Genomic DNA, 16279 nt, shown 5'->3' with positions numbered 1-16279 from the left:
AATCCAGAACTGCATAATCCAAATCCATAGCGGCCAATCCAGCATTTGGTCCACTTCTTGCTAAATTCATAGCCACATCAATCTTCCTATTCCTATTCATAACATGCCTAAAAAATCTCTGATCTCTGGAACCCTGAAACTCACCGATGGGATACTGTTTTTATTTCTCAAATCTTTGACCAGCAAGCAAAGCAACCACTGATATTTATAATATTCAAACGGTCCCCACTGAAGAACCAAATGTCCTCACATGGAAACCTACAGCGAAAGGTGTTTGTTCTGCTAAAGAAGCTTTTAAGTTTCTTGACTCTCAAGTGCAGGTGCCAAGGCTCAAGAAGTATTAGCAACCAGGCTTTGGATATTTTGAGAAGAACTTGGACACACAAACTCCTCCCTCTGAACAAAAAAAACTTTTGTTTGGAGACTCGTCAGAAGAGCTATTGCTACAGGCATGAGAGCTGGAAGTCTGTCCACAAACAAATGCACCATCTGCAACTTATTAGAAAATGATTCCCACTTATTTTTTTTCACTGCCAATTTGCTAGAGCGGTTTGGTTTTCTTCCAAAACCACTCTACGCACTTCTTTGCTGCCTCTTGAATAGGTCTGTTTTGCAGGTACACCATGCTGACATTAAAGTCTGTACTATTGATCTGCAATCAAGCAGTTCAAATCGCCTGGCCAAGCACAGCAATATTGAATGTAGTGAAGGAGCTTATATTTGCAGGTTCCCATGCGGATGGAGATGGCCGCCGAATGAACCTTCAACCAAATCAAGCCAATCTGGCTCTCTCTCTCTCTCTCTCTCTCTCTCTCTACTAACAATTATATTTGCAGATTACCCAGTACGATTCAGGGAACGAGATGCTAGTCAGATGCTTCCAAAACACTTGACAGCACTGCCAACAATGCAAGAGCAGCAGGTCTAGGATCTTCTTCCTGGATCCAAATCAAAACTTGAAATGCTATATAAAGGCAAAAGTTGATCATGTCAATTCTATCCTCATGGCAGAATTTGCTGGCATGGCACTTGCTGCTAAGATAAGCTCTTTGCTCAAGCCTCAACATCAGTGATATATCTTTCCTAACTGATAGTCAGCTTCTGGCAAGTTTTTTCAATGGAACAAATTTTAGCACTCTACAACCAAAGGTTCCTAAATGTTGGCCAGATTTAGCTATAAAGTCCACAAAATCCAACGAGATTTCAGTGTAACAGCTCATGCATTAGCTAAGGGCACTCACAATGCAGACTCTATCATAGAGTCTAAAGTTATTTATTACCTCGAACAATGTGGACTTAGAGTCTAAATAAGACTTGGAGTCTTATTTTTTCTACCTCTTACTTCAATAAATATGCTGCCACATCAGCAAAATACCATAAATAATATGTAATTAATTGTCTTGGACTCTATGATAGAGTCTTGCATTGTGAGTGCCCTAATCAGGCCTCCAGGAGCACATTAGCTTATCCTCAGTTATCCTCTCCGTGAGGCACTGAAACTTGTAAACTGGGAGTCCTACTCCTTTGTAGCAGCTTCATGCTGCTAATAATAAAGTTTGCTTATTGTAAAAAAAAACACCTACACATACAAAATTCTATGTTTTTTATTGCTCTATTTTGCACTTGAATTACTAACCTATTTTTGTGGCTTTTCCTATTCCTACATTTTTTTTTCATTCCTTTGTTCCAAAGAGAAACTGAGGTCCCCTTGGAATGGCGTAAAATATTTTTGTTTCCTATGGGTGTTCTTCTCTGAAAATAAACTGATTATTCATGTATAGTTCTTATAAAAATCCTATGTTCCAAAGGGGTCCTAAATGGCTTTGTGGTAGATACATGTCGCATAACTACCATGTGTCATCCCTTTCCAAAAAATACAATTCTAGATTTAGATTAAGTTCGACTAAATCTATAAAAATATTATTAACATTTGACTCCAATACATGTACTGTAAAGCATATTTCATTTATTATTACCTTCATTTCTTAAAATTATCATTCTAGATTTGGACATAGTAAAACTCTTTTAAGTTTATGTAGATAAGTTTATAAAAAGTACGGAGCCGCAAACCCGCATTCCTTTGATTTTTTGAAATGAACCTTACCCAAGCACTACCCAAGAAAATAAATAAATAGAGTTATTCCTTTTATATCGAGAAAATGGCAATAGAGATATAGTGTGACTACCGAAATTACTTCCGGAGAATATCTATCATGTCTTGGTATTCCTCTTTATCTTTCCTCAATGAGTCGAAGACAGTTGCAGTACTTGAGTAAGGGTGGATCACCAAGAGTATCCAATAATGGAACATGCATGTTTATGCGCATGCACTCACCACCGATATGGACTAAGAAAAATAGAATGTGTACAAGACAGTTACACTCACCTGAATATGGAGATCCTCAACCACAAAAGTTGTAGAGGAAGAGTATTGTTGTGCTGTCATGTTGTTTGTCCAAGAACCTGAATATGTCTTCTGTTTCTTGTTTAAAGTGACGTATTGTTTCTTCGTGTACGATATATGGGTCAATGAAAGTAATGTCAGAGATCGTGTTTCTTTTGTGGTTGAGAATCTCCATTTTGCATATAGTACAAAAGAATGTAGTGAGGATAATTATAGACAAGGAACAAGAAACGTTAATTATAGAAACAAATCACTTACAGTCACTACCCAGCAGCTGATGAGAGATTTGCCAAAGGTCTTTTAGGTGGTATAATTGGTATATTTTCTCAAACTAAGTGTTTATTATCTCATCATCACCATCGAAGTAATGATGGTGTCTAATTGTTGCGATAAGCATGCTCTACCTTTGTTTCATCGCTTCCATGTACCATTTGTGTAATCGGAACATTTGAGTTGGCAGCTCCTTGACCAAGTCAGGTCTGACAAGAGGCTCACCGGGAGATTATATTTCCAGACTTCAACTCCCGGGTGTATTGGCAATCCATCCCCTTGGAGTTGAGCAGGAGTGTGACCAGTGTCCATCATCATCTCCATGAGACCTAGCTCCTCTTCGGAAAGCACAAGGAGCGGGACGATTGTGTCCAAGTTGTGGAGCAGCTTTCCCTTTGTTCCTCGTCTGAAATGACTTCTCGATAGAGCGTTCCTAGTCTATTGGCCTCTTAGCTTTATGTACTATTTCTCGCCTAGCGTGGACGACAAGTGTTGAGCAAGGTCTACCTAGATTCGATGTTTTAAATAGCGGGCTAAGCCTCTTACCGGCAGCCTCTCTAAAAGGCTAAGAAAAACTATAGCGCGCTAATAGCGGGCTAAGCCATTTAGCGGCTGAGCAAAAAATATACCAAATATCATGCAATTTTACACGTAATAAAGATGAAAATATTATGAATACCAACAGAGATAGATATTTCAAAGTCTTACTGACACACTACATCAAAGTTCGTAGTTCATACATGATACATCAATAATATCATACATTACATAGGGACATATCCCTGCTATTTGGGCCTCCAAGTTATTTGGGCCGATGAAAATGAAACCTAAGACCAAATAGCGGCGCTAAACTAACCCAATTTAGCGAAATTAGCGCGCTATTAGCTGCTAATAGTGGGAACATCATTTAGCGTTAAAATCTTTATAGCTTAGCACTTCTCTTCCAGAAACGCTAAATAACGCTATAGGGTCCGCTATAACGCGCTATTTAAAACGGGGCACTAGATTACACGAACGGCTACTCGCTAGCACAAAAACCTCCACGGCCTCCTGTTCATCCGTGCACTAGCACAGAGAGGCGGCGGCCAGGTGCCCCTTGCGTTGCGTGGTGTCTTTTTAATCACCCTATATGGTCGCGTCATTAGAATTATTGAGATGCTAATGGGCCAAAGCAAGGGCTGGTTGGGCTTGACTTTTGGACATATGTCCAACAGGCCGTTGTACATGCAGCTAAAGGTGGTCTTCCTCAACCTTATAGTGTATCCAACATGTTTCAAAGTTGATTATACATCATTTAAACAAGGACTTCAAGCCGCTAGTCCTGTTGGGAGCAGTTGACATTTGTTGGTTGCTTTGGTTATACAGGAATGATATAATTTTTGAAAGAAAAGGTGTTTCTTCTCTCATGGTGCAGGTTATCTTCTTCACTATCCATGGCTTCGTACCTGGGCTATACTATAGAGGCCGGCTTCCTAGGATTTTGTTGTGGTGGTCTACCTACAATTAACACAGGTGACCAAGGAATTCTTTTCGCAGGAACATGGGTAGCGATCTAATCTATGTGGATTGACTAGTGCTGGTGTGTCTGTACTTTCTTTAAACACTGTAGGTTGTGTGCATTCTGCTATGCAGAGGTTGGGAGTGCTTTCAAGATGATTGTATCAATTCAATGTAATAATCTTGAAACATAATACAAGCTTCTTTTATCGGAAAAAAATACTCAAATGTCCCCTTGGAGAATCAACGGCTCCAACGGTTGTAATACTAAGAAAGATGTGAAGTACAAGGCACACATATTTCTATATTTCTGTTAGGTTCCTTATATTGGGTGCTATGTTATCAAGGAATTGGTCTCTACATACGATGGTGGATGGGTAACATATCGACATTATTTTTTGTTCATAAATCTCAGAAGACTTCAGCATGCCACATCATCTTCTATGTTGATGCATGACGCGGTCGATTCAACTATTTTAGAAATCCACATGGGTGCATTGCACTGATACAAGAGATGAAACCCATAACGGTTTCAATGTTCGTGCATCTGCACGTGTTGCCATGATACAGGCAAATGCAGTGGCATTGATGTTTTCTCCCGTTTCCTTTTCTCATGTTGATGTCGGAGAAGTTCTTCAGTTGCCACGTAAATATAGGAAACCTCTCTTGCCATCAGCAACAAGTATTATCGTGTTTTCAAAACAAAAATGTCACTCTACTCATGCAATGCTCCTATACAACAAGCTTTGTTTCAGTGGCAGTTTGGCCAGATTGGCTGCTTGGGAATAATAGTAATATTTCCTAGGAATGGATGTTATCAAGATGGTGTGTCCATTAGCCATGGTGTTTGCCCTATATACATGAGTTGAGATGTTTTGCTGAAAAGATGCAACATGAACTACTACACAAAATAGTTAATTTTGAAGGGAGTGAGATTGAGGCATCATGCAACATCTTATCATCCAATGGATTGGGGTACGTGAATACAATTGCTACAATAGGAATTTTTCATAGACTGGAAGCTATGATGTTGTGTGCAACTGTGAAAGCAATTCCCTATCTGATATCTTGAAAGCAATTCCCGCTTGCTACTCACAATTGCTGATATCTTGGTAGTAACTATTAGCAATTAATGTATCTAAACAGGATCAGGGTGTTTATCAGCTCTGTGTTCTTTGTTTCCGTTAGAGAGGGGTTATGCTTTCCACGAATTTTATTTTAAAAAATAATAATAGTCTACTGCAACAAAGTTTAAATGTCCCATAACGTTTAGGAGAAACTCCCTATAAGAGCAACTCCAACAGCTTGTATATTCTTGTTATGAAGGTTATTTTAAAATTTGCATTGCAAAAAGTAAGCTTTAGCAAAAAGGACTCCAACAAATATACTATCAGGTTTTATAAAATAAAAAATTGTTCAGTGGTTATATATAGCCAATCACTGACATTAGCTATCCAATTTTGTAAAATAGCACGGCTATTATGAACCTCTTCTTTTCTAAGAAGTTTTATATTTTACAAAATGGTTAAATAATGGAATTTGGCTACTAATTTTAGTCAAGCTCTTAGAGTTGCTCTAACTATTCTATGCAAAGTTGCGGGCATCACTTCAACAAACTGCAAATAATATTTCAGTGAAATTCCTGCTGTAGATCCTCAGCAATCCCACGAAGGCACATGCAATTTCTACTTCGCTAGGCTCCCTATCATTCACTTGTGCAGGTTTTGCAACTGCATGATTGTGACAGTCCAATTCCTGATGCTCAAGGGTTTTCACAACAACTCAATGACACCGAGGCCCAAGTCTGTATAAGCATGACCGGACAAATGAACAACAAAACCCTAGAGTCGCGACTTGACACCATCAACCTTGGCAGCCTGCAGTAGTTTAAGTAATGCAAATTTAGATTATTCAACCAATAAGAGAAATAGTATGAGAGAAGGTCCATCTGATAAGGAAGCATAGATGTATCAACAAAATCAAGGACATGATGATGTAGATCTTTACCAGGGATACACCCTGACGAGCTCTCACAGCTAAATATTCACAGGGTCTGAAGAACTCCCCGTAATCCTTCGACCATGCATCCAGTCTGTCGTACACATATTTCGCACCAAGCGAGTCGGCCCAAAACATTAGTCCACCCCTGATGTGAAATAGCAGTTCCATGGAAGATTTAGGAATATATCAGTAAGGATGGACATGGAAAGGAGAAATAGTGAAAGTGACACAGGACAGAAGCTATTGGACCTGTAAGAAGGGAAACCCATCCCCATAATGGAAGCTACATCAAGGTCAGATGCTTTGAGAGCAATTCCCTCATCAAGCACTCGGCAGGCTTCATTCACCACAGGAAAGAAGATCATCTCCACAATGTCATTGTCTGTTAGTTTCATCAGCTAAAAGAAAGGAAATCAACTGTCAGATCTGGCATATATATCTTATAATATAACGTGAATCAAAATAACAATAAATCCACTATTATGCACAATGTAACAATAAATCCACTATTATGCACGACGTAAAGAGATTAGCATTTAGAGTGTAATAATGATTGATACCAGACATGCAAACCCTTAAATCCAAAGCTTGAAATCTTCTTGCATGCTATTTTTACTCAGCTTTTATAACAACTAGTAGCCACATAGTTCCCTGTAAACCTAACTTTTGTTACTTGTAAATTGTAATGGAAAAGTTATATTTTGTTCTTAAATTGCCTTACCAAAGCACCTAATTTCCTACAGTTCTCAGGAACTTGCACAGCCCATTATGCATTTGTTTTAGATCATCTAGAGACGTGTGTGTGCAGAAAAATGATAGAACACATGAAGATCCTCCTTGGAAAAAGGGCAAAAAAACTAAAAGGAGATATAGGATCATGACCTTAGGATCTTGCATAACACCTGCCATGTTCCTTGATTTTTCAATGTACTTTCCCAAATCAGGATCTCGAGAGGCTTTGCGCTTATTGTCATATACATAGAAGCCCTTACGAGAAGATTCACCTGAACATCCACAGATAAAAATATTGGAAAAGCTGCAGCTGTTAGAAGAACAAACTCAACTGGACTCATAGTTTGAAGCAATCATGTGTCAACGTATTTGCAGCCTGAAAGACCTGTCCTATTATCCTCAACAAGAATCTGAAGAATCATTGATTTGTAGCATCGTCCAGGATAACTCTGGTAATATTGCTTCCTTGTGGCAATAGCAACACCAAAACCAACAAGATCAGCTAATCTGTATGACAAATTATCAAAAACGAAACCCAATGTCAGTTAAACAGTTATCTGTTGAGATAAAAAAAGGTGACACAATGAATCTGAATCGGATAACTAGGGTATGTTGATACTACCCTACTTATGCACAAAATGGAAAGAAGAAACAAAGAAAGAGCAATGCAAGTGTACAAAATGGAAAGAAGAAAAAAAGCGATACGTAAATCAATTCTATGTAGTAACCATATTAGGAAGAAAACATGCCATAAATGCATTCTGTTCAGCCACAAGTTTACTCAACAGAAAGACATGGAAGAAAACAAGGACTGCATGTGACAGATGGCTGATACAAAACAGTAGTAGTGCAAGGACTCGTCCCTTAGTCAAAAGTTTCAGAATCTACTTGGTCCCAATTGCACCAAAAACCAAGGCCATAATCTTGATTCTTCTAACGCAGGAAGCTGCTTCAACCGAATTAATTATAATTGAAAGATCGCATAGTTTCAGACAAATCACAGCAGACAAGAAAAGGCATGGCTATGTTCAAGCTCAATTCCTGAAGACGATAACAAAAGGCCATGTGTAGCTGCTTACCGGAAGGGCCCCATTGGCATTCCAAATTGTGTGATCACATGATCTGTGTGATACACATCCAGACCATGATCAACAAGAAAACAAGCTGCCTGAGCGTAAGGAAAGAACATCCGATTGACAGCGAAACCTGTGCAGTTGCCAACAACTATTGGTGTTTTCTGTATCTTCTTTGCCAAATCAAGCAGGTCCACAATAACTTGAGAAGAAGTATGATGAGTACAAACTATTTCCAACAGTGGCATGACATGAGCTGGGCTGAAAATTAATGCATAAATTAGATACATGGTTTGAGAAAAGGGAAACAGAATGTAGGTGCAAAACATACTACCTAAAGAAGTGTGCGCCGACAATCCGGTCCTGAGAAGCTGTCTTCTCACCAATTATGTTCAGGTCTATAGTTGAAGTGTTTGTGGCAAATATGCAATTATGATGGCAATACTTCTCAAGATCAGAAAATATTTGCTGCTTAAGAAACATATCCTCAATAACTGCCTGTCCAAGTAGCCATCAAGATCATTATCTTTTGAACTTTAGATAAGTAAACACTTCAGGTTAAGTAGACTAAGGATGCAGGGAATTTACAAACTATTGTACAAAGTAAGCAACAAGGACAATATGTATTTTTTTTGCAAGAACATAATAATTATTAAGTAATATACTGTCAGGACTCTTCTAGGTTTCATCGTAAACCTAATTGGTTACTTCCAATAATGTAAATCAATAGTTCAAAGCGCACTCAGGCAGGAGTTTAGTGGCTTTTGCCAAGTAGTCATTACAATATTTTTATCCCTAACCCTCACATAAGAATTTTTTTGTCTTGGTTTCTTAGGTACTTTCTCTGATCCAAATTATAAGATGTCTTATAATTTGGAACAAAGGGAGTACTTGATTGGTTCTGATGTTAGGCTAGTCTCAGTAGGAGTTTTTAGGGCTTCGTTTGCATTTAATAAACTGCCACATAAGCGCTTTTGATGTTATGGCAATGTTTGAGTTTCATGGGGATGAAACTCTCTTGGCGCGATTACCAACTATCTATGAGTCATGACATTAAATGCCTATGAAACTATAGAATGAAACTTCCCATTGAGACTTTGAGAGTGGGTGTTTCAACCATGTTTCATTTCATTATGTACGACATGGCAGTCTTGGAAACCACGCCATGAAACTCTCCACTGAGACTGGCCTTATAAAAAACACATAACTAGTTATACCTAAGCACATGGTATAACTTTGTTAGAAGCTACCTAAGCTATCTCATATTAATAAGAGAGTGGTGAATATAGATATTGGGTCTACCTCAATGACTACATCTGTATCTCTGAACTGTTCATAGTCAAGAACACCACATAACAGAGAAAGTTTCTTTTTATAATCTTCTATGGCAAGTTGACCCTTTTTGACGAAACTCTGCAAATTGGCTGAACAAGATAACAAACTTCTGAGGAATTTTGAAGGCAATCCCAATAAAATTAAGAGAAGTGAATAAAATATACCTTTAATTCTGTTAATGCCAGTAGATAAGAACTCTTCATTTACTTCTTTCAAGACAACACTGAAGTTGTTCAATATCAATATTGTTGCAATGCCTGATCCCATTAGACCACCCCCAATGATAGCTGCCTTTTTAATTTTCCGTGCTGTCAAACCCATGTTGGTAATATTTGGAATCTGGTGGTGGTAGGTTGATATCATCAGATAAACGAAAGGTAGTAACATGGATTTGTAATGCATATTAGGAAAAGGAATGGATTAGCATATGTAATTTGAGATAAAATTATATATTTATATTTTTGTTATATAAAGGCACTTCAAAAGAAGCTTACTGGAGTAACAAAAATCCTGCAAGTACATCACAAATATCCAGAAATGAACTTCAAGTTCATATCATAACTTGATGTATCTATAAATTACAATAAATAAACTTATTGTGACCATCAACATATTTGGTTAAAAAGCATGAAAGATGACAACCATTCTTAAAATGATTTACAATAAATAAATCAAAGTTCTGAATATGCTATTATATGAATGATATGTTGAAGATGCTTTGACCAAATATTTCTACCAACCTTTGAAGTAGCACGCTGAGCGAAAAAAAAGTGTCTTAAGCTTTTGCTTGTTTGAGACTGCTCAAGCATTTTACCAGACAGAGTTTCCTGTAAGAAAATGAAAATATACTAAGAAGACTGGGGCAATACTAACATAAAATAGTACCAATTGGTGATTTACCTTCATGAGACCTGCACGAGGGCCAGAGACTATTCCTTCTTCAATAACATCAATGCAAACTATGGGATGCTGAACATTAGCACCCTTCATTTTAGCTTGAACTCTTGCAAATTTCAGAACATCCTTCACTTCCGCAAGATCTGGAAGTTTATCAGTTCTGTGGAGACTTCTGAACCATGGTTTCTTCTTTTCAACAATTTCTAGAGCCCAGGAACAGGCAGCGTTGACCAATTCATTAGCTGAAGTAACAGCATCAACTAAGCCGAGTTCTTGTGCCCCCATGCCTTTTATAGTCTTTGACATCTATTGGGAGAATACACCAGTACTGAGTCAAACAACAGTCTATGTAGGTTTGTGTCATGACCATCACTACAACTTATATCAATACAATTCAAACTTACCAACATCATCTCAATGGCTTTTGGCAGGCCAACAAGACGGGGAAGGCGCTGCGTCCCTGCAAAAAGTAAGAACTTCAACATGGAAAATGGAAAGAAAATCAAGGAAGACACCTCTTGGCATTATCTTATCTTATTACAAAATTAGACAAAATGTAATTATTTAGAACTTTGAATCCTATCTATGTTACAGTAACTCTTGTTTGTGGGTAAATATTTTGCTATCTTGAATGGTTAATATGTTCAGCACATGGTTAGTAGTATTATTAGCAGTATTATGTCCACAACATAACTTTTAAAATAACTATTATAGTTAGAGCAGGAGTACTTCAGCCGAACTTTTGCTAGCAAACTATTTTTCTTTGTACTTCCCAATTCCTGCTGTATGGAAACTGTATTTCATCCACTAGAACACATCAGGCCGTTTTGGAGGAGCTAACTCCAACATGTTATGGTTCTAGTATGTACAGAAAATATGTCAACGTATCTTTGAGAATTACATAAGATTTAATTCTACTTTTGTGGCAGCCTGGCAGGAATGCTTTCATATACCATTCATCGTGGAAATCTGAACATGGATGCAAGAGCCCTTTTGCCAAAAGGACATAGGTGCAGGGTCAAACATAATAACGTTTAGGCCTAAGGCTAAGACACCACAAATAGGGGAGTTTGAGAAAATATTGGGGCCTTTGTGAGAGTACATGTAGTACATGTTGGGGGTTGAGAATACCTCCCAGTCCAGGAATGATTCCAAGTTGAAGTTCAGGTAGTCCTAATTGAGCTGATGGTGTTGAAATGCGAGCATGGCAAACCTGGACAGCAAGAGTTTTCGATGTATAACAAATAGCCAAGGATTTGAACAAAATATACAGCAATCCGAAGCATGATATGATGAAAAACAATTTAGACATACCATAGCAAGCTCCAACCCACCTCCTAGAGCAATGCCATCTATAGCAGCCACTGACGGTTTATGTGCATCTGGCAGCAACAAACAATCAATGACTCAATAATAGAAAATACCTGCTTAACAATATGCGTGTTTAGAGCAAGAGCATGATAAATTACCTTCCACTATGTCAGTCAAGAAATCAATAGACATGGATCCAGGCTTCTCATTTTCTGATGACATGTAAAGTATTTAGTTATTCAGGAGTGAAAAGGGGCCAGAACAAACTTGGTACAGAACTGTCGTTCTTACTTGGCTTCTTTCCAAACGCAGATATATCGAATCCGCCGCAGAACCTTCCTTTGGCACCTGTGCAACAAGAAAAGCACTAGAAACACGGCACTAGCATAGGACACTTGACAAGAAACTTATTCTGTTGACATACCAGTGAGGACGATTGCCTTGATATCATTCCTGCTTAGAGCCTCTGTATAGTTCCTCTGCAAACTAGCAATGACTGAAAAAACATAAACGAGTAAACGACAGGGCCAATCAGCCTGGCACATTAACGGTCTGTGGAGTTGATTTAGGGGAAACATAGTACAAAGTTGCAGAGTAAGAACAATGATCAGCAGATTCCCATAGCAAGTGGAACAGTACTACTGCTAGATTGCTTTATCAGGCCACACAAACGAAAATCCTAGAATGTATACCAGCATGTATGATTGACCCTGAGAGTACGAGGCAACAGCCACTCCGCTAGAGCCAACATAAGTTGACTTGTTGCATAAATAAAACATATTACAAAGGGAACATATCTAGTGCAAACCACAACCTCCGTGAAAACCTGTGCAAACTAAGGTAAAAAAGTTGTCTAAATTCATCAAAAAAATCACACATGTAGATGATTTGATAATACACAACATTGTAAAATATCTTGTCCAAACTCAACTTTGTTTGTGAGATATAAAAATAACAAATTTCAAGCCAGAAAGGTGTCCACAGAATTTGCTAGAAATTTGTTATTTTTATGTCTCACAAATGAATTTGAGTTTGGACAAGATATTTTACAAGGTTGTGTATCATCATATCATCTACATGTGTGATTTTTTTGGTAAATTTAGATGACTTTTTTGCCTTGGTTTGCACAGGTTTTCACGAAGGTTGTGGTTTGCACTAGATATCTTCCCTTATTACAAATCACAGCTATAACGACGGGAACAAAGAACAAAGTGCTGAATATGCACAAAAGAGGCAATACTACTGTTCATCCACTAGCAGGCAGTGTGAACATTTCATCCCCAGCAAGCAGTGAACAGTTCATCCCCCCCAAAAGCTACTGTTACAGGCGAACTGGCGAAGCGAAGATCGATTGATCCAGGATCATTCCCCACGCCAAGTCCCCCAACTAAGGAAACAACACGAGCGAAAAAAATCAGAGCGCCCGCGGGGAAATGGAACAGTTTTGGGGGCAATACCGTCGAGGGAGAGGGCGTTGACGGGCGGGTTGGAGATGGTGATGACGGCGACGCCGTCTGCGCGCACCTCCATGGTGGTGGTGCCCCTCGCCATCTTCGGCGACGGCGACGGCGACGGCAATGCTGCGGAGCAGGAGTGGAGAGGTTCCGGCCTCTCGGCGTCACCTGGGTTTTGTGGGCGTATATGCTTGTGTCAGCCAGGATTTGCAAATTGCACAGCGGATCTCACGAGGCCAGCATTCTGACCTGCTCGTATTTATTCAAAAAAAAATCATAATAGTTTTCTCAGAGATTATGGCGTATGATTTGTGTACAGCTAAAAATTTAGTGGCGTATCACCTGGATTTGCCCTGTGTGACAGACTAACAGTGATGTAACCATGAGTTGGTGATTCATCACACCACGTGGTTCACGGGGGTATATATATAAATTATTTGGCGTAGGTGCCGCGGACGATCTATGAATTTTAATAATAAATGAAAAAGAAAAGATATTCAGATAATTTTTTTTATAGTCGATTTGCCATGGTTCACAAGCCTTTAGCGTGGAGCCGTGTTCATCAGGCCACCATCCACGGTTGCATGATTTAGGCCTACAACAATAATCACCCACAGCGGCGAAACGAACTGAAGAACAATAGATAGAAAAAAAACAAAAACGCATAGAAACAAGATAACTATCCGAAAGAACAAAAAAGATTATTTATTATATTACGCATGCTTAACAATGTCGTATGGCGATGGTGAAAGATTTATCAAAGGGTCCTCGCCCTACGAACTTCATGCTTTGTCGTAGGTGGTGGTGAACGATTTACTACAGGGTCCTAGCCCATAGGAATTTAATGCTTGATGATATTGTAGAGCGGCGGTGAACGGTTCGACACTGTATTCTGGCCACTTGGAACTTCATGTTTGATGATATCGTAGGGTGGTGGTGAGCGGTTCGACACCGGATTCTGATCGCTAGGGACTTCATGCTTGATGATGTCGTAAGGCGGTGGTGAGCGGTTTGACACCGGGTTCTGCCCGCTTGGAACTTCATGCTTGATGATGTCGTAAGACAATGGTGAGCGGTTTGACACCGGGTTCTGGCCACTTGGAACTTCATGCTTGATGATGTCGTAAGACGGTGGTGAGCGATTTGACACCGGGTTCTGCCCGCTTGGAACTTTGATGATGTCGTAAGGCGGTGGTGAGCGGTTTGACACCGGATTCTGCCCACTTGGAACTTCATGCTTGATGATATCGTAGGGTGGCGGTGAACGGTTCGACACCGGGTTATTACCACTAGGAACTTCGTGCTTGACGATGTTGTAGGGCAGCGGTGAACGGTTGTGCACAGCACCCTGGCCACCGGGAGCATCTCTCGCCGATGTCACCACCGTAAAAAGCATTAGGCCTACGGCGGTAGCGAGGATTAAGGTTACGAAACAATGGCGGCGGTGGACGCTGGCACCCATGTGGAAAGTCATTGTGGCTCTCTTGCGCTTGTGTTTTTTTGTGAGTGGATATTTGCGTTGCGATGACAGTAAAGTTCCACGGTTGGGTGTATATATAGGCGAGGTTAGATATCAACAGGACGCATGCGTGTAGATCCATTTCCAAATATTGTCAAAAAAAAAAGGAACCATTCATCAGCGTCTAATAAAGTGCGACGTTTTTGTCAATCAATCAATCAAAAAAAACATACGAGCAATGTTTTGTTTCCACATGGGCGTGCAATCACATCATGGTTGCCGGGCAACGATTGAGGCAAGAATTGATCTATTCATTCATGTAATTGTTCCCTAAAAAATTATGGTTCGCCAATGGGAAAGTCAATTAATCTATTCATGACGTTCTTCCTAACTTGTGGCGTCTCACTTAAATGGTAGCATGAAAAAATCCCAAAAACAATGCTGAATAAAAAATTACCAAATTTTGTTTGTTTTGTATATTTTCCTTACCATTTGCGACGTGTTTTCCTTTTGAAGTTCACGCACAGGTAACAGCTGTAGTCTGTATTTCACGGCTGAAAATTAGCAGAGCAGACCAGCAGATTAGTTTCCTTTTCTTTTGTCCTCCAATCAATCAATTAGGCTCGATTTGCCCTTTTTCTTTCCCCTCTATTTATCTGTTTCAGCCCAATGTTCTTTCGGCCTGACGCCAGCAAGCCATGCACTTATATGGGCTTCGTCCCCGAATCCTCTGCGTTGGCCTAAGTATACCTTCATGCTGTCTCAAAAAAAAAAAAGAGTATGCCTTCATGCAACACGATATTCAAAAGCACATGTAGAAGATTCAGCCCAGCTAAAGGTAATTGTCTAAATGATACAGTACTTCTTTTTCCATCAACCAAGAACATGTATTTCAAACCATGATTTTTTTTTGTGTAAAAAAAGAAGAAGTTTAACTTAGAGTCGTAGAACAACTTAAAGTGAGATCTAATCTAGAAAAGATGAAGATCTATAGATAGTGTGAGGCCTATGTTCCTTCTCAAGGTAAGATCATACAAGAGTTGACAAAGATCTTCACTACACAAATTAAATGGACTTTCAGAGTTGTTTTAACCTAATAATAAATTGTCTATGGTTTAAATAATTTTATACAGCGGAACACCAATAATTATAACACTAAATGAGTAAACTATAAACTCTATTTCATGATATGCCTAACGATATTATTTTGGTGATATAAATATAAATATTTTTTCGTCTAATTTAGTTAAAATTTAACATAGGGTTACTTAGATCTCACTTGGATCATATCCTTCTCCAGCTCGTGAAATAGTTGGGCACACTTTTTTTTTTGCCAAACCGGCAAAATCTCAGCAGCTTCTTGCGGGAAGCTCCTTAGAAGGTGCATTAAGCATGAAACTGAAAAAAAAAAAAAGAAAGCTTCTAACAACTCCCTGGATATTTGTTCTCTCTTTAGTCATTCAAGTCAATACAAAGGGGAGTTGTGTAGCCAAATATTTCACCAAAATAGCTTCATCTTCACTAATGGAGCTGCTCGTGGAGTTAAAAGCTAAAAAAAAAAATCATACCGACGAAGCTTTGCTATACCAAACGAGGAGTTTTATTACAATACATAGAAGGATCTCTGGTTATTATCATATACGCCATGACAAAGAAAACACAAGCACCCCCGACGTGGACGATCGACGGGGGCCAGCAGGAACCGGTACTATATATACGGGTTCAGTTGAAACGGCCAGGGAAGCCGAGAGTGTGCCCCGAGCCCGAGAGGCGCCGCGCGAATCCGTGTGCCCTGCCGGTGGTTTTTGGTCTGATCTGTGTGCGCGAGTGCGTGAGCTGTGACCGT

General features: G+C 39.3%; 2 protein-coding genes across 2 annotated transcripts; both read right to left on the bottom strand.

Annotated features, from left to right (window-relative positions):
• On the bottom strand, positions 5567–13268 carry LOC8061917 (glyoxysomal fatty acid beta-oxidation multifunctional protein MFP-a). Its single transcript, XM_002439605.2, has 18 exons — positions 12978–13268; positions 11945–12016; positions 11812–11868; positions 11679–11732; positions 11524–11591; positions 11341–11422; positions 10614–10669; positions 10213–10515; positions 10053–10139; positions 9477–9651; positions 9280–9401; positions 8312–8475; positions 7984–8238; positions 7290–7411; positions 7055–7176; positions 6422–6570; positions 6179–6317; positions 5567–6048 (listed from the first exon to the last, which is right to left on the bottom strand). The coding sequence occupies exons 1-18, from the start codon at positions 13069–13071 to the stop codon at positions 6013–6015; spliced, it is 2157 nt and encodes a 718-aa protein (XP_002439650.1). The 5' UTR covers positions 13072–13268; the 3' UTR covers positions 5567–6012.
• Positions 13816–14448, bottom strand: LOC8061916 (early nodulin-75). The gene has a single exon (XM_002439604.1). The coding sequence runs from the start codon at positions 14446–14448 to the stop codon at positions 13816–13818; it is 633 nt and encodes a 210-aa protein (XP_002439649.1).

Source organism: Sorghum bicolor, chromosome 9 (assembly GCF_000003195.3).
Source record: "Sorghum bicolor cultivar BTx623 chromosome 9, Sorghum_bicolor_NCBIv3, whole genome shotgun sequence".
In the NCBI taxonomy this organism is placed as follows: domain Eukaryota; kingdom Viridiplantae; phylum Streptophyta; class Magnoliopsida; order Poales; family Poaceae; genus Sorghum; species Sorghum bicolor.
This window is presented reverse-complemented; position numbering and strand designations above follow the sequence as displayed.